Source organism: Phodopus roborovskii, unplaced genomic scaffold (genome assembly GCF_943737965.1).
Source record: "Phodopus roborovskii unplaced genomic scaffold, PHOROB, whole genome shotgun sequence".
Taxonomy (NCBI): Eukaryota; Metazoa; Chordata; class Mammalia; order Rodentia; family Cricetidae; genus Phodopus; species Phodopus roborovskii.
The window spans coordinates 5982369-6000406 of NW_026126460.1; the positions used below are offsets into that span (position 1 = coordinate 5982369).

General features: G+C 44.4%; 1 protein-coding gene across 1 annotated transcript in view; it reads left to right on the plus strand.

Annotated features, from left to right (window-relative positions):
- LOC127226328 (aldehyde oxidase 4-like) overlaps window positions 1-18038 on the plus strand; it is a 47602-nt gene that overhangs the window by 27200 nt on the left and 2364 nt on the right. The window contains 16 exon segments of the mRNA XM_051190252.1: window positions 190-304; window positions 1173-1295; window positions 2723-2819; window positions 5034-5158; window positions 7572-7705; window positions 8827-8914; window positions 9178-9264; window positions 9420-9611; window positions 10572-10799; window positions 11859-11954; window positions 13939-14067; window positions 14946-15020; window positions 16035-16087; window positions 16524-16638; window positions 16821-16886; window positions 17421-17606. Coding sequence (XP_051046209.1) covers window positions 190-304; window positions 1173-1295; window positions 2723-2819; window positions 5034-5158; window positions 7572-7705; window positions 8827-8914; window positions 9178-9264; window positions 9420-9611; window positions 10572-10799; window positions 11859-11954; window positions 13939-14067; window positions 14946-15020; window positions 16035-16087; window positions 16524-16638; window positions 16821-16886; window positions 17421-17606 — 1909 coding nt within the window.

Sequence of the window (18038 nt, forward strand, 5' to 3'; positions counted from 1 at the left end):
GATGAGAATTGGCCACTTTTAAAGCATATAAGTGAATCTGTGGCCCAAAGTTAGAATGCATGCCGGTATTTTTCAGCATAGACTATTCCTCCATACTTTAGTTGTGGTTCTCTTCATAGATTTCCCTGTCTGAGGAATCATTTGTGCTCCTTTGCAATCTTGTTGTCTTCTTCATGTTTCTCCTCCCAGATCACTGGATGTGTCAGGAGCCCTGGCGTGTCCAGGTGTGGTTGATGTGATTACAGCCGAGGATGTTCCAGGAGATAATAACCACAGTGGGGAAATTTTCTACGCACAGAGTGAGGTGTGTGGTCTGTGTGTGGTTTATCATTTAACTCTCTGCTTCAATGTCGAAATCATTGTTGGCTGTGGCTACAGCATCTACAGCTTCATTCACTAGAACCCGGAGTTGCCTCGGTCACTGTCCCACTCCCTCAGACCTCTTGGCTCACCTTGAGATTATAACAAAAAGCCTTAAGTCCTCTCAAGGAAGGCTTCTAACCATTGGGAAAGTCACCTGAGCAATGGAAAGCATAAGTCATTAAAAGGAAGAAGAATCATGGGGTGAGCGGGTCATCCTGTGTTGTGGGAACACGGAGGGTGTGGTCAGAGACAACAGGGCAAATCATTGAACTCAAGTAACTAAGCTCTATGCAGGCACAACTTTGATCATGTCTGCTCAAGACACTGAAACTGGTTTCCATGGCTATAAAATGGTCTTCTTAAGCCAGGTGTGGTGTCATATGTCTTTTATTCCAGTACTTGGGAGGCAAAGGCAGATGGACCCCTGAGTTTAAGGCCAGTTTGGTCTACAGAGCAAGCTCTAGGATAGCCAGAGCTACACACAGAGAGAAACCTTGTCTTGAAAAACAAAAGAGAGAAGAAAAGAAAAGGGTCTCCCTTTTGGTCACTATAACATCGGTAGTCAATGTAAGAACGTGAGAGCAGTCATTCCTTTTGGGAAACTTTTTGCCTTTGCCTTGAGACTAGATGTCACACACCCCAGGCTGGCCTTGAACTCATTATATAGCCATGTGCCCAACATACCTAGTTTATGTGGTGCCAAAGATCTAGCCTAGGGCTTCATGCATGCTAAGCAAGCACTGTACCAACTGAGTCACATCCCCAGCCCCTGAGTCTGTTTTAACTAACAATGTATGGCTTTTCTGCAGGTCATTTGTGTGGGTCAGATCGTCTGCACTGTGGCTGCTGATACCTATGCCCACGCAAAGGAAGCAGCCAAACAAGTGAAGATTGCTTATGATGACATAGAGCCAGCGATTATCACAATAGAGGTAGAACCCTGCTCATCTTCTGGAATAGCCGGGTGGCATACTTTGAACAGGATTCAACCAGAGGGTCATGGAATAAAATAATTTACTCTACAACTCTACTTTATCCAGCGTCACCTGTAGGTTTAGAGTAGTCTCTGGCAATCTCTCTTCAGGTCAGGACACTGAGACTCTCCTGTCTAAACCCCCTCCTCCCATCAACACTTCTGCAGGGGTCTGCAAAGATGAAGCACCCTGTACCCTCTTCTCCCATGCCCTCTGACCATGGCCTCGTTTGAAAATACAGAAAATTAACACCACAAAAATGACCCTCCTGTCCGAAGGCAGTGAATGGGACAGTCTAGAGTGCTGTGGAATTCATGAAAGTTGTAACACTCAGCATCTACTGGGCACTCTGCCTCTCAATTAAGTTTCTCACACCTCAGCTGGAAAGTTTTCGGTACCTACATCAAAAGGTTTCTGAGAAATTTAAACACAGGAACCCAGGGAAATGTTGAGAATAACACCTTTGATGGGGGATGCATGCGGTAAATGTTAGCAGTCAATATGCTGTTATTAACGAAGGCAAGGATATGTTATATTTTGTTTTGTAATGTTGATGTCTACTGAAGTGCTAACCCAATAATGGATGCTCAGTAATGTGTGTTGGATGCTGGAGGCATGGAAAAGTAGATGAACAGGTGGAGTCGTACATAGGATGCAACCCTGAACGTCCCTGGATTTGTTCTTTCTAAAGTTGTCACGTTCATCTTTACCCATTAATTGTGCTTTAACTGTCCCTTAAACCTGACCCTTTCTTTTCATTCTCACTTTCCAGCCCCATCCTCAGTAACTTATTGTCATTATGGTCATGTCAAGAGGTTCCTGTCTTCCATTTCAGACCACCTACTCAGAGCACTAACTTTCTAACCTTCAGGGTTCATTGTCCCCTTTCTTACTCTGCAGTGTCCTCTTGGACAGTGTCAAAACTCCTTAGTGTAGAAGCAAGGCCATTCACAGACCTGCCCTGACCCTCCTGCCAAACTCATTATCCCTGTCATTGTCCATTGTTTCGTCATAAAGAACCCACATCCTAGCCAACCTGGCCTCATTGACTTAAAATGGTTCAGGATCCAACTCAAACCATCAATTCCAGGCCGTTCTGGAACATTCCAGGCTTTATCTGCCCTCTTCCTGACCCCTCTTCACTCTCCTTGGCCCAGCACTGACACCTTAGTAGCAAACCATCTGGAAGTAGAGCCATGTTTATACACCCTCAGCTCTTCTCAGGGATCATTTGCAACAAATCATCATGACTGCAAAGTCATCTAAATCAGTTTCTGCTGACCCACTTCCATTCCAGGCTCCAATTGTCTCCTGTGTAAAGATCTGACAGAGTAGAAGTGTGGATAAAAAAAAAATTTATTTTTTGTTTGATTTTTCCACTGCAGCAAGCCCTAGAACACAAGTCTTTTCTTTCTCCTGAGAAAAAAATTGAACAAGGAAATGTAGAATGTGCCTTCAAACATGTGGATCAAGTCATTGAAGGTACGTATGGCCATCAACAGCCAGAAAGAGGTGGCAGCTTCTGAGGCTGGTGATCATCTATCTGGCTTGAGGACACTGGAACTCTGTCACAAGGTGCTTGTTAAAGAGAATTTAAAGTGACAGTAAGTTCCTAACCTGATCAATTTTACAAATTGTGTAATATAGTATTTACAAAGCTGTGTAAATACTATATACATCAAAATATAGAGTATTTCCAGTGCCCATAAACCACACACACACGTGTAATAAAAACTAAATGTTTTAAATATGCTATGCTAGCATAGGGATTATTTTGAACTGAAAGCCACTGAGAAAAAGAAGACACAAGAAACGGCTACCTTTTCTGTCTGTCTAGGAGAAAGGTATAAGGTTCCCTCTGCTCAGGGGTCCTCTGTTCTCTCTCATACCAGGAAGGCCAGAACACAAGACAGCTCCAGACTCTAACATCACAGACAAGAAGGCCCTGGGTGGAGTCTGCACAGCAAAGTCATTAAGAAAAATCTCTGCCATTGGTTTCTCCCATATTATGTTTCTCCCCATATTTTACCACACCCAGATGCTAAAAACTCTTTTCATATATCTACATAATTTACATACTTCTCCAAACATCTGTTTTCACTTGTTAAAATAGCAAACAAGCTTTCAGGCCTCTTGAGATTTCTGATTTCATTTCTGTGAGCACCCCTCTCCTACCTCATTGTGTACATAGGAATAAAATTCCTGTGGGAAAAGGTCAGCAAAATATATATTCAAATTTAGGTTAGATTCAGCATGTACATTCTGGAAATGAACTAGGGGAAAGGGCTTTGTAATAGGAAATATTTCTAATTGATTTTTTTTAAGTTAGCATTTAAAATAATGGGTTTTGTTATGAGGCTTTACTCCTGTGTCTCCCTGTACTGTGCACACATCCATCCTTCCTTCCTCTCTGGCTTCCTACCTCCCCACAATCAGTTCCCTTTTCTGGTGTGTGTGTGTGTGTGTGTGTGTGTGTGTGTGTGTGTGTGTTTAAATGGAAGTTCTGCACATAAGAAATCACATACTGTATTTTGTATTTCTTCAGAGGGGCATCTCATCTCTGGACTCCTCCTCCTCCATGGTCCTGATAAACAATTTTAAATAATCTTTGACTTGTGACAGTGCAGTTGACTTATTTAGCACAAAGGTGTATCTGATGGTTATAAAATAAAAACAGTCTTCTAATGTTTACACTGAGTACAGATACCTTTCCTAATGTCATGCACAACATGATAAAATATGCTGAATCTAACTCAGGCATATGGCACTCTGTCACCTGTAAATGTCACCTAACTCAGGTATATGCCATTATCTCACCAGTTAATATCATCTAACTCAGGCATATACCATTATCTCACCAGTTAATATCACCTAACTCAGGCATATACCATTATCTCACCAGTTAATATCATCTAACTCAGGCATATGCCATTATCCCACCAGTTAATATCACCTAACTCAGGCATATGCCATTATCTCACCAGTTAATATCATCTAACTCAGGCATATGCCATTATCCCACCTGTAAATGTTACTTAACTCAGGAATATGGCATTATCTCACCAGTTAATGTCACCTAACTCAGGTAGACAGACTTCTTGTTCTTGTTTTAGTTTGCCTATTTTTACAGCTGAGAACATTGGGTTTAACAACTTGGACAAATTTACCTATCAGGCTAATGGCTGAGCCAGACTGTTCTCAAGTTGAGCACATGATATGTATAACCACCCCACTAAACAGATGGGAACCAAGGCCTAGAGAGGTAAAGTGACTAACCCAGGGCCACTCAACCCGCTGGTCACAGGCAGCATTCCCAAAGGTCTTTTAACCAAATGATATGACACCCAGCTCCGAAAGCTAGTGCCAATCACTCTCTTTTGCCCCATCTTCATTTTATTTTCTGTGCATGGATGTTCTTTCTGCCAACATGCATGTCTAAGCACCATGTGTACCTGTTGCTCAAGGAGACCAGAAGAAGGAATAGGATCCCTTGGGGCTGGAGTTAGAGAGGGCTGTGAGTCACCTTATGAGTACTGTGAATCAAACCAGGGTCCTTTGGGAGAACAGACAGCACTCTTAACCACTGAACCAGCTCTCCAGTCTCATAACACAAATCTCTGCTTACAAACAAAACACTCATGGAGCCCCCACGCTGAAATCTGTGTCTAAACATTGTCCTATGTGTTTGCTCTTCAGGTGAGATCCATGTGGAAGGCCAGGAACATTTTTACATGGAAACGCAGACTATCCTGGCTATCCCACAAACCGAAGACAAAGAAATGGTGTTACACTTAGGGACACAGTTCCCAACACATGTGCAGGTAACAGGGGCATTGCAGAGACACTGTGATAAGAGCCCCTCCACTCTTGTCCTTAAACTCTATGCATACTTGACACTGGCTAAAGTCTAGCAGAATAAAAAATGAGGCAGATACCTTTAAAAGTAATCAGGAAATCTTGGGACATGATGAGGTATAAGACAAGCCTCCTGTTTCCCTGCAGAACAATTGACAGTGTGAAAACCCCAGGGAAATTCAGCCTAGGTGTCATGCTATAACTTCCCTGTGCGGTCCTCCTATGTAAATGTCTCCATGGACCGGAGTTCGGTTCATGTGTAAAGTAATTGCATTTTCAAGACCTTTTGAGCTGTGGCTTATCTCTAGTGGTTATACCCAGGAAATGAATAAAATCCCCTGGTGTCCTATTCTCAAAATGGAGTCATTGACCCTAGTATAGGGGGTACTTTGAAGTTTCTGTCCGAGGAAAGGATCATGAGGAACATTGTTAAGGCAGAGAGCTGAGGACCCTCTGGTGGAGAACAGAGGAGCTGACATCCTGGTGTCCTGAAGAGGTGGCCAGGCATGAGAAGGAAGCTGCCAGCTTCCATTCAAGGCAAAATGGAAAGCTGATGTTATTGCCTCTGAGCACAGATGGGCCTGTGGCCTCCACAGCTCCCAGTTTTGAAGCAGACAGAGGCAGCTTTACCCTCAAGTACTGAGAAATAATCCATTTGTACACTGTAAAGATTTGTCACTCAAATTGGCCGATAGCTAGAATTTTCAGGGCAAAGAGGATGATGGGAAGAAGAAGGGTAGAGTCAGGAGATGCCAGCCAGATGCCCAGGAAGCAGGCCATGTAGAAAATGAGGTAACAAGCCACGAGCTACATGACAGAGGGTAGATAAGAAATATGGGTTAATTTAAATGGAAGAGTTAACCAGTATCAAGCCTGGGCTATCAGCAGAGCATTTACAATTACTCTTAAGTCTCTGTGTCACTTATTTGAGAAGTGGTTCGCAGGACAGAAACTTCCACCTACACTCTGGCAACTGCATGTAAATTGAAGGGAGTGATCATGATCACTGGTGGGATCTCAGGAGCCACAAAGGCCAAGATCTCCAATGTCATCTCCCACTAGTAACTCCTGGCTACAACCAGTCAGTTCCATAGCAGTGGGTCTGCCCCTAGGCACCAGGCACTCACAGGCTGCCATAGTCCAGAGTCCAGGCAGAAACAAAACCATCTCACAAGAGGACCTGAGTGGACATTTGTCCAAAGAAAATATGTAAATGACTAGTAAGTATAAGAAATCCATCATTATCAGTCACCAGGGAAACCCAAATCAAAACAACCCACTAGGGTGGCTATGATTCAAAAAAAAAAAAAAAAACAAGATGATAAGTATTTATAAGAATGCAGTGCAGAGAAATTGGAACCTCCATAAATTGACAACAGACAAGAAAAAATAGCACATTTATGTAGGTGGAGTTTTTCCATGTTCTGGCAGCCACTCCCAAATAACCACACAGAGACTTATTAATTATGACCGCTCAGCCCGTAGCTTATGCTTTTTTTTTATCTACCACTTATAACTTAAATTAACCCATTTCTATTCATCTATGTGTTGCCCTGAGGCTTGTTTACCTTGTATGTACTTCCCATCTGCATCTCATAGCATCTCCTCAGACTCTGCCCTTCTTCTTCCCAGAATTCTCTTTGTTCTGAAAATTCTGCCTAGCTATTGGCCAATCAGCTTTTTATTAACCAATGAGAGTAATACGTATTTACAGTGTGCAAAGATTGTTCCACAGCACATTTGCCTTGGAACACAGTTCGGCAGTCCCTCAGGATGCTGGAAATAGAGCGATCATTTAACCCTGTAGTCCCATGACTAAGTATGCAGCCAAGAGAAATAGAAGTATGACTGTGAAGACCTATACATCTAATACCTTATGTGCTCATTTAAACATTTTTAAATTTTAAAAGTTTAGACACATGTTCATAACAGCATTACTTAGAAGAGTCTGAAGCGGAAACAACCCAATGTCCATTAACTGATGACAAAGAAAAAGATAATAATATTCCATACAGTAGAATATTATTCAGCCATAAAAAAGCAAGATATACTCATGCCTGCCACAGGTAGAGGACACTTGAAAGCACTGTGCTAAGTAAAAGAAGCCAGTCAGAAAGACAACCTTTTGTATAGCTCTACTGTGTGACAAGTCTGTAGAAATAGGACACAGGCTCCAGGCTGCTTGCTGAGTGCTGAGAAGTTCATGGGAAATAAGGAATAGCTGCCTGATGGATCCAGGTCCTTGGGGATGCCGAAACTCCTAAACTAGACTGTAGTGGTTGTTCAACCCTATCAGTGGAGGTTTTGGTTGGACAGCACACAGGGAAGATGGTGAACCATGGAATTACACTTATGTGTCCCGGGGCCTTTCTCTCGCAGGAATATGTGTCTGCAGCATTAAAGGTCCCAAGGAGTAGAATTGCCTGCCACATGAAAAGAGCTGGAGGAGCATTTGGGGGCAAAGTGACCAAACCCGCTCTACTGGGAGCTGTCGCTGCTGTGGCCGCCAACAAGTAAGGGGTCCAGTGACTACTGTAACAGCAGTCTGATTTGCTTAAGTCCTTCCAACCCCACACCCCACCTCTCATCTCAGCCTACAGCTCAGCTGAAGTTGCAGGATGGAAGGTGAGAAGCCCAGCCTGACTACAGCTTGTCCCGAAGTCAACTGCATGCTGCTGCCAGGCTATGTTCCTAAGCCTGCCCCTCTGGTTAGAAGCAAGTGCTGGTGCAGGCCTAACTGGGAAGCCTGTAGCTACCGACACTAACTAGGATAACACCCGTCCAGGCTAACTCACAGGCTACTGCTACAGAAGGAGAATAAGGAGAATCGGAGAGAATCTTAGCTCATTTGTACTCTCCAGCTGTCGGCAAGGCCTCCTCAAGTGAACACAGCAGCTGGCAGGGCCTGGAAACCAGAGTCCTGAATGGATACTTTTCAAGAGGGGTCTGTACATAGGGAGACTGGAATCTCCAGAGCCTTAGACCTCCACTTTTAGCCTCAACAATCCCCTCACAGCAATATGTTAATGCCCCGGTTACTGTCTGAAAGTGAAATTTAGAACAAAAACTTTTTATGCATACAAATGCAAAATGATGGTGGGACTCATTTACATAATCCCAGACCTCAAGAGGCAGAGACAGAGGTAGACAGCTCTTTGAGAGTTCCAGGCCAGTCTGGGCTACATAATAAAATCCTGTTTCCAGAAAGAAAAAGGAAGCCAGGTGTGGTGGTGCACGCCTCTAATCCCAGCCAGCACTCAAGAGGCAGGGGCAGTCAGATCTCTGTGAGTTCACGGTCAGCCTGGTCTACAGAGTGAGTGCCAGGATAGATAGGGCTACACAGAGAAACCCTGTCTCAAAAATTTAAAAAAAAAAAAAAAAAGAAGGAAGGAGATAAGAATAACTTATAACCAAATATTATATCATCATAATATGCAAATATTCAGTTAACTAAACCAGAATAATTATTTTAATTTCAATTCCCTGACTGCTTCTAAAATGTCATCTGAGGTATGTTACTATCCATGTAAAACCACTGAGCTAATTACTTCAAGACTCCTCCCCCCCCCCCTTTCTTACACTTCCACAACTTTATGGAGAAATGCAGCCTTTAAAACGGAATCATTTCCCACAGGACTGGCCGCCCAATCCGCTTTATCCTTGAGCGTGGTGATGACATGCTGATAACTGCTGGCCGCCACCCACTCCTGGGAAAATACAAAGTGAGTAAGAACCCGCATAAGAACTCATCCTGTGTCAACCAACCCACATTAAAGACCTTGTCCAGATGCCACTCCAAGTGCTGTGCAAAACTAGGCAGACCCTCCTGCATGGTGTTAGGACAGTGTTTCTCTGGTGATTGTCACAGCCGATCATGAGAATGGCCTAAGCGTGAGTTGACACCAGGTGTTGCATTTATGCACAGCACAGTTTGGGTGCGGGGAAAGGCTGCTGAGAAAGTTCTTTTCTTGTTACCGCTTTGCAGATCGGGTTCATGAATAACGGAGAAATCAAGGCTGCTGATGTGGAGTACTATATCAACGGAGGATGCACACCTGATGAGTCTGAGCTGGTAAATGCCTTCTCCGGAGAGCCCAGGGTCCTTACTTTATCTGCTCAAATACTTGTCTTACCAGTTCTGCACGGGGTTTAAATTAAAGATAACGTTCAAATAAGTGGCTTGAAATCTTGCTGGTAGATGAAACGTATTTTTTTATTTTAATTCAGGTGATAGAGTTTATTGTGCTGAAATCTGAAAATGCATATTATATCCCAAATTTCCGATGCCGGGGCAGGGCTTGCAAAACAAATTTGCCGTCTAACACAGCCTTCCGAGGATTCGGCTTCCCTCAAGCTACCGTGGTAGTCGAAGCATACATAACTGCAGTGGCATCTAAATGTAACCTACTCCCTGAAGAGGTGAGCAGTTGGAACCTGCCATTAAAACATTGGTGACACTGCTTGGGATGTATCTTGAGCTCCTACAATTTCTATGTATAGTTTTTTTCAAGAAAATAAAATGCATTGTTCATTATTGGTTAGCACTTTCTAGTGTAGTAAGTCAACCACAAAACCTGGTAGCTCTAAGCAATGATACTATTTCTTCTGATTCTGTGGTTTGTTTGGGGGCTTTTCTAGTCTGAGGCAGCTCATCGGAAGCTCTATGGCTCCCAGTGGCTTTATCAACATTTCTGATGGATATTTAACTGGCTTATCGGACTAAACTCATCTGAGAAGTGTGATCCAGTCTCTCATTTTTCAGTCAGCTAGCCTAGATTCATTCTCATGGAGGGAAGGGTGTCACAAAGTTCCCAAGAGCAACAAGTAGGTGGCAAGTACTAAGCCACAAACACTTTTCAGGTCTCTGTCTGCATCACTATGTATGGTCCCATCATACAAAGGAAGTCACGAGGTTAGTTCAGAGTCCATATGAAACTATACCAGACAGAAATGGGGTAGGATGATTGCAGCCTTCTGTGCAACATCCTCTTACATTTTGTGACTTTGAAGAGTGACAGGGGCATAACTCAGTGGACGAGCACTTTCCTGGCATGTGCAGGACTCTAAAGACTTAAAGTGAGGATAATGGGGAGTAATTAAGAATTTGAATCAGGAGAATTTCACCTTGCTGACAAATTGATAACAGGACTAGTAATAATAGTCCTACTGTCTCTTAAGGTTATTGTGAAGTTCACTGAAACCCTTAATCTAGATCCTGGAGCATATGAAGTATTCATTAGTAGTTTCTATTGGGTTTTGTTGTTGTTGTTGTCATTTTAACATACATTTGCATATTTATATACTCGAGGGGTTTTTTTTAGACAAACTTTCTCCATATCAGACACGTGACAAAAATGCATGAATGTTCTCACCTTCTAGGTTAAAGAAATAAACATGTATAAGGAAACTAGCAAGACGGCTTATAAGCAGACATTCAATCCAGAGCCCTTGCGAACATGTTGGAAAGAATGTCTGGAGAAGTCATCATTCTATGCTAGGAAGCAGGCTGCAGAGGAATTTAACAAAAAGAATTTTTGGAAGAAAAGGGGGCTTGCTGTCACCCCCATGAAGTTTAGCATTGGAATCCCCACAGCCTTCTACAACCAGGTGAGGCAGAACAGCTGTGTCCTCCTCCAAGCCCTTCTCCAGATGGCTGACTTTCTGAAAATGGCTCATGCATAAGGAAGGGAATAATAAGCAATTGTGTTGTTCCAGCTGAAGACAGAAAGATGAAGGGCAGTTAGTTCCCTTTAGCAGGAGAGAGAATGGACATGGACAAGGGCTGAGCCCATGGGTATCGGCACAGACCTTTGGGGTGCAGACCTTCAGGATTCAGTCAGTATTCAGGGCCCTGGAAAACCTCAACAGTAAGGTCCTGCTCTGAGGGACCCACCCATCTGAGGAGCCACACCCTATTGTGAGTGCTGGAATGTCAGGTCAACTTTCAAGAGCAAACTGGGATAAACAAAAAGATCCCTTTCTTGCCTCCTCTCTGATTTCACCATAACTGGTCTTTCATGGAGTTCAATTTCTAGCTTGATCTTTTCCTTTCCACGCTCATTAAAACTTTACCATGTGCTAGGCACCTGGGTTTGGCCAACTATCCCCATGTCTAGGCTTCTAGTCCCCCCTTGTACAAAGTGAAGAATAAATCAACAGACACCGCCTGAGCCTGACCATCATCAAGGTCATGTGGGAGTTTTTTAACTCTGGGTATCCAGGCTGTACTGCCAGCCTGCAGCTGAGCAGGATTGCCTACACTGGGACATATGCTCCTCCCCACCATCACTCCAACTGTGAAATACCTCCAGGTCTTCCAGTATCCTGGAGAAGGTGTGCCTGGAAGTTTACTTGTGTGGGTTCCAGTCAGGCATGTTAAATCGATTTCCACACCTGGCGAGGAAAGAATAATGAAGCATTGTCCAGTTGAGGCCTTGAAGAGACCCATGCAGGGAAGGGGAAATACACACATTCACACATCTAGATGGATGGTTTCAGGCCCAGGGTGCCCTTAGGAGGGGTTGCCTATGGCTTTCTTATCCACAATGAGAAACGAGAGACTGGCTAAATCAAAGGAAGTAGTTCATCCAACAACCTTGAGCGAACTCACAGCAACATTTGCCTCTTATCAGTTTCTAAACTGGCATGACCATTTGTCTCTCCCAGGCAGCTGCTCTGGTCCACATCTACTTAGACGGCTCTGTCCTGCTGACTCATGGTGGCTGTGAGCTGGGACAAGGCCTGTACACCAAAATGATTCAGGTGAGATAAGCATTTGTCTCCATGGTGAAGTGCATCTTGTGTTCTCCAGGGTAAAGCGTATTGGATCAAATAGGCACCAGGCAAGTTATTCCCATGTTTAGTCAGAGAGATCACACATGCTACACACACAACATGCTACACACACAGCATGCTACACACACAAGCCAATTGTAAGACTCAACCTGACTTTCAGGAATGCAAAAATGCAAGGAGATGAGAGAGGGGAACTAGAACAGAGGACACTGGATACCATCCCTCCTGCATCAAAAGAACTGAGTTCATGGTCTTCGGGAGGGAGATACAGTTTCCAAAGATAAAACACTTATTAAATTCATGGTGACTATGAAAAGTAATAAAATCTTCACTCAGATCCTCACTTAGCAATGAATGTTTCGTATGATGAAAACCTGAGCTCTTGTAGTTCACCTCTGCGAGGCTGAAACCTGAGCTCACTCTAGGCGCAGCCGCCAGTCTGTTTAGAGGTTTGTCAAACCCAAGCACCTTCCCTTGTGAAGGGAAGGGGGGGCGGAGACTACACTCTACTTTAGGAATTCATTCTCAGGGCCTGCCACTGTTCCATAGGATAATAATGCAAACCATTTCTCTACTACTCTATGAAATCATTGCAAGGGGAAATTTTCCTTTGTTTTCATGTGAAATAGCAATTGTTGGATATGACATTTGAATTAAAAATGTGTATGAGAGGTGGAGGAGGACAAATGATAACACGGTATAAAGACATGTGTGAAGATACACATCAAAACCCACTTCTTTATATGTTAACCTAAACCACTGATTCTTATATTGTGTGTTAAGTGTATGTGTGAGAGCATTGTGACAGTGTGTATGAGTGTATGTGTGTGTAAGTATGTGTGTGAGTGTATGTGTATGGTGTGAGTGTATGTGAGTGTAAATGTATGTGTGTGAGTGTATTGTGAGTGTGTGTGTGTTTGTGTGTATGAGTGTATGTGTGAGAGCATGTGTAAGTGTATGTGTGAGTGTATGAGTGTGTGTGTAAGTATGTGTGTGAGTGTGAATGCATTGTGTGAGTGTATGTGTGAGTGTGTGTATGAGTGTTTGTGTGTGTGAGTGTATGTGTGAGTGTATGAGTGTATGTGTGTGTAAGTATGTGTGTGAGTGTATGTGTGAGTGTATGAGTGTATGTGTGTGTAAGTATGTATGTGAGTGTGTGAATATATGTGTGTGAGTGTATGTGTGAGTGTGTGTATGTGTGAATGTGTGTGTAGTGTGTGAGAATGTGTGTGAGTGTGTATGTGAGTGTGTGAGAGTGTATGTGTGAGTATGTGCTTGCACCATTACAGTGTGCATGTGGAAAACAGAAGGCAGTGGGTAGGGAATCAAGTCTCTCCTTCCATTCGGTGGATTTCAGAGAATGTGGATTATCTAGCTTGGCAGCAAGCATCCTTACCCACTGAACCATCCTGCCAACCCTAAAACATGGTTTGCTTGTTTGTTTTTAATGAGTATGAAAAATGCTCATTAATAAACAACTTCCCGATGAACATAGACAAATTCTTTAAAGACAAATATTTGATAAGGCTCTTAGAACTAGAAAACCACACAAAGTTCCAGGACCGTCTCTGACCGCCATACTTCCTTACAAACCTAAGCCTATGAAGCGTCTCTGAGGAAAGCCTCCTGCTAAACCCTCTGTAGACATGGAGGAGAAGGCACAAGGCAAACAGTGGGCCCAGAGCTTCCTGCCGGCCTCCGTGTACCCTCTAAACCCTGCATGCGGAGTGGTCACGCCATTGCATGGCTTCCACAAAGCACAGAAAGGCTGTTTGGTTAGCCATCTGTCTCCAAAAAGGCATGTGTCCTTGACAGTGCCATTTAAAAGCGAGACTCAGCCTCTGTCCTTGTAGCAGGACACACTCAGCTCTAGAAAGAATGTGAACTTTTTCACTTGGAAGAGGGCTTCAAGTCAGTGAAGTAAACACGGTTTTCGTTCTGCCTCTGGCAGGTGGCTAGTCGAGAACTTAACATCCCACAGTCCTATGTGCACCTGTCTGAAACTAGCACTGTCACCGTGCCCAATGCTGTCTTCACCGCCGGCTCCATGGGGACAGACATCAATGGGAAGGCTGTACAGGTGATTTTTCTTTCGTTTCTCAGCCACCAAGAGTAGTGGTGAAGGGGCCTTGTCACGCTTGTTCTTTTATGGAGGATGAGACAGAGGTGAGGAGAGGTCAAGTTCTAGTCCACTCAGCAAATTCTGCCAGAGCTGAGGCTCCATGTCACAATTTCTAAAACCGTCTGGTGCTTCCATTGCATGGGCCTTGGCCATAACCTGTGTGCTGTTGCAAAACTTCCCTTTGTGTCAGAATACCTCTCCCTCTCACCCCAGCACAGCAGAGCAATGCAGGGAAATCCCATTTGGGCTTCATGGAAAGTTTGGGCAGAAAAGCTAATCTCTTCAGGAACCCATTTCCTTTTCTGGAAAACTGAGGCTACAAACACCATCTCCATCAGAGAACTGTTAGTGAATTACAGCTGTCACCTCCTCCCTTTCTACTCCCAAACTCTAGAAAAGCACCCATGGGCTATTAGTCTCCCACAAAGGCCATCTCTACAAAATGACCACACCTGGATGAAAGGGAAGCTTCCAGACTGCCAATTGTCTCTGTGTATCATCGCTTTCCTAGTGTGCACACCGGTGTGCACTCTCATCGTTTCATTAGTGTGCACATCGGTGTGCACTCTCATCGTTAGGTTGTGTAAATGGGCACAAAAGAGCTTTAACTCCAAGGAGCCTCTACTTGGTGCACATTTAAACAACACTGCTAACTTCAATGCTGCAGAGCTTTTTTCTCCTGAAGTTAGTCCACACGTTACTCACATTTAAGAAATCCTACAAGAGATGGAAACAAATCTATAAAACAGAGGCCTTTAAAATCTCCCGAATCACTAACATTTCGCTGTTCTTTGTGTTTTTTATTGCTAATGTCACTCTAAACATTCACTTGTCAGAATGCCTGCCAAATCCTTCTGGACCGTCTTAGTCCCATCATCAAGAAAAACCCTAAGGGAAAATGGAAGGAATGGGTGAGTCTTCTACCCAGGCAGGAAAGAGCAATGCCACACAGCATGGGTAAAGTCCTCAACGCATGTCCTGGGGGGCAGCACCCATCCATAAAAGTCCTCAATGCATGCAATGCAGAGAAGCACCCATCCATAAAAGTCCTCAGTGCATGCACTGGGGTGGGGGCAACATCCATCTACAGCTGAGTGTTCTTTTCTTAGCATTGTTTTCTACTTTTTCAGAATGGTAAGAGGTGTGTATGTTCACAGAGATCATTTTGTAGCCAGTGCTTCACAGAGTGTAAGAGCAGCTCGGGTTCTAAAGTACAACCCCCAGGGGCTGCTTTCCTGTACTGCAGGACTGGCTAGAGGGCAAGCCCTGTGTAGTGGAGACTATGGCACTCCTAAGACCAAAAGACTGGGGACTTTAGAGATGGTCAGTGGTTAAGAGCATTGGCTGCTCCGAGCACCTGGGTTCTGTTCTCATGGCAGTTCACAACCATCTGTAACTTTGCCCCCTTCTGGCTTCCAGGGCTACGCATGTATACAGTGCACATGCATACATACATATATACATAGAGGCAAAACACTGTGTGTGCACGCACACGTATACACGCACAAGTGTGTTTCCATCATCCCCTACAGAGCTCTCCAGCAGAGAAGCTGACATGACCATTTAATGGACAGTTGATCAAGCCACAGAATAAGAAGCAGAATGATATGATACAAACACATGCCTGTGTTCACAACCTGTGTACATGCCCATGGACATAAACACAGCCTAGTTTCTCGCTAATCCAAAGACCAAGAACATGAAAAGTCAGGGAATTGCTACATGGTATGACCCAACACAGTGAGAGCTACAGCAAGCCCCTCCTCTAGGAAACATGCCCTGTATCTTGCACACAGGCTTAAGTCTCCCAGCAAGTAGATATGACCTACAGACCCTGGCACAAGCAAGAAGCAAGCCTAATATGGAAGGTGCTTTTGCTACTTTCCATGAACTTCTATTTCTTTGAGATAGCTCATCTTTTCCAGGTTGCAAAAGCCTTTGAAGAATCCATCAGCCTCTCAGCCACTGGATATTTCAAGTAAGTGTTTTGATTTGGCTTATATGGTACTTGGGCAGCAGTCATGTGTGACTGGTGTTAGTTCTATGGTTATAGGATCCCTTCAGTGGGAAAGAGAGGGAGAGGGAAGGATGGGGAGGGAGCAACACAGAATCTCCTGGCACAATAGCCATTACCAGCCAAGAAGCTCCATCCTACACACGTATGGCCCAGCTCAGCACCTGCACACTGGAGGGCATGGTCAGACACCAGACCATCCATCTCTCCCAAAGTCTGATGAGTTCTGTCTCAAGCCCCAACCAGTCAGTCCCTCAAGGGAGGAAGGGAGCATGCCTCCAACTCCAAGGCAAGGCCCTGCAGCCCATGTGCCCTGTCATCTCCAGGACCCCTACAGCCATGTCATGACCAGACCACTGAAGGGTAATGACTTTGTTACCACTCTGCCTTCTCTTCGCAGAGGCTACCAGACAAATATGGACTGGGAGAAGGAGGAAGGTGACGCTTATCCATACTATGTTTATGGTGCAGCCTGTTCCGAGGTTGAAGTTGACTGCTTGACAGGGGCTCACAAGGTAGAATGATGCTTTCCTGTACCCCAACTTCACAGGGCACAAACAACCCCCTGGTGTGTTTTCTGTACTGTAAATAACAACCAACTTGACCTGGCAGGGACAGATACATAATGTTTGGGTTTGGTTTGGTTTTAAAATCCCTTTTCAATAAATAACATTGTCCATTTCCTCCCTTGGTGAAGCTCCTGAGGACTGACATCTTCATGGATGCTGCCTTCAGCATAAACCCTGCCCTGGATGTCGGCCAGGTATGTGACTCCACACCCAAAGGGACTTTGTCAATTGCATTTGTAGGACTGGCTGTATTGAAAACTGTATCTGAAAAGAGGGAAAGTAAGGAAAAAGGGGGGGAGAAGAAAGGGAAGGAAGAAAGAAGAGAGGAGAAGGAAAGAAGGGAGGGAGAGAGGTAGGGAAAGAAGGAGGGAGGGGCTTCGGAGAGGTGGCCACTGTTCCTATGGAACTTGAAAGGTGAATAGGAATTTTCCAGGTGGACAAGTTGAGGTAGATTGAGGTGAGAACAGTCAGGAGAAGATATATGTACACTCTTGGAGATGAGACGGGACATGTTGACGGGGTTTAGAATACGGCTGAGGCAATGTGAGGATCCAAATAAACAAAGCCAGGCAAGATGGCAGCACCAGCTTCTCGGGTATCCTTGGTAAAAAGCTGCCACAGAGCTTCTGAGCATGGCTTCCTGCAACTCAGAGCTCCACTTTCATTCCCACTGGGGCATCCATTCAGCCGACATCATAGACTTCTCACTCACAAAACTGTGCCCACAGGTTGAGGGAGCGTTTATCCAAGGCATGGGATTCTACACCATAGAGGAGCTGAAGTACTCCCCAAAAGGTGTGCTCTATTCTCGGGGTCCAGATAACTACAAAATCCCCACTGTCACTGAGATACCAGAAGAGTTCTATGTCACCCTGGTGCACTCTCGAAACCCCATAGCCATCTACTCATCTAAGGTAAGAATGGACAACCTCTCTATTCACTGGGAATTAACCAGTGGATCCTTAACAAAAATGCCATGACCTGGAAGCTCATGAGAAGCTTGTGTCCCGGGAGTCCCCAGTGAGATATTTGCAGACTTGATTTTCTTCAATCCTTCTTTCTTCGACTTACTGATGGTCACCTGTACCCAACTGTGACCCACTCTCCTCTGTGTCCTTGTCACACTGGACAACGGCCTAACAGAATAGCATCATTTGACCTTGATCACGTCTTACAAGGCCTTTTCTCTAAATGCAGCCACATTCCTAGGGACTGGCAGGTTGGCCTTTCAGCATATGTCTAAAAAGGCACAAGATTCAGCCCATAAGAGCCTCCTGTGTCAAGACATCATGAAATAGGCCGCTGAATCTGCTTTCTACTTTGACTTGTAAGCTCCCAAAGGCAGA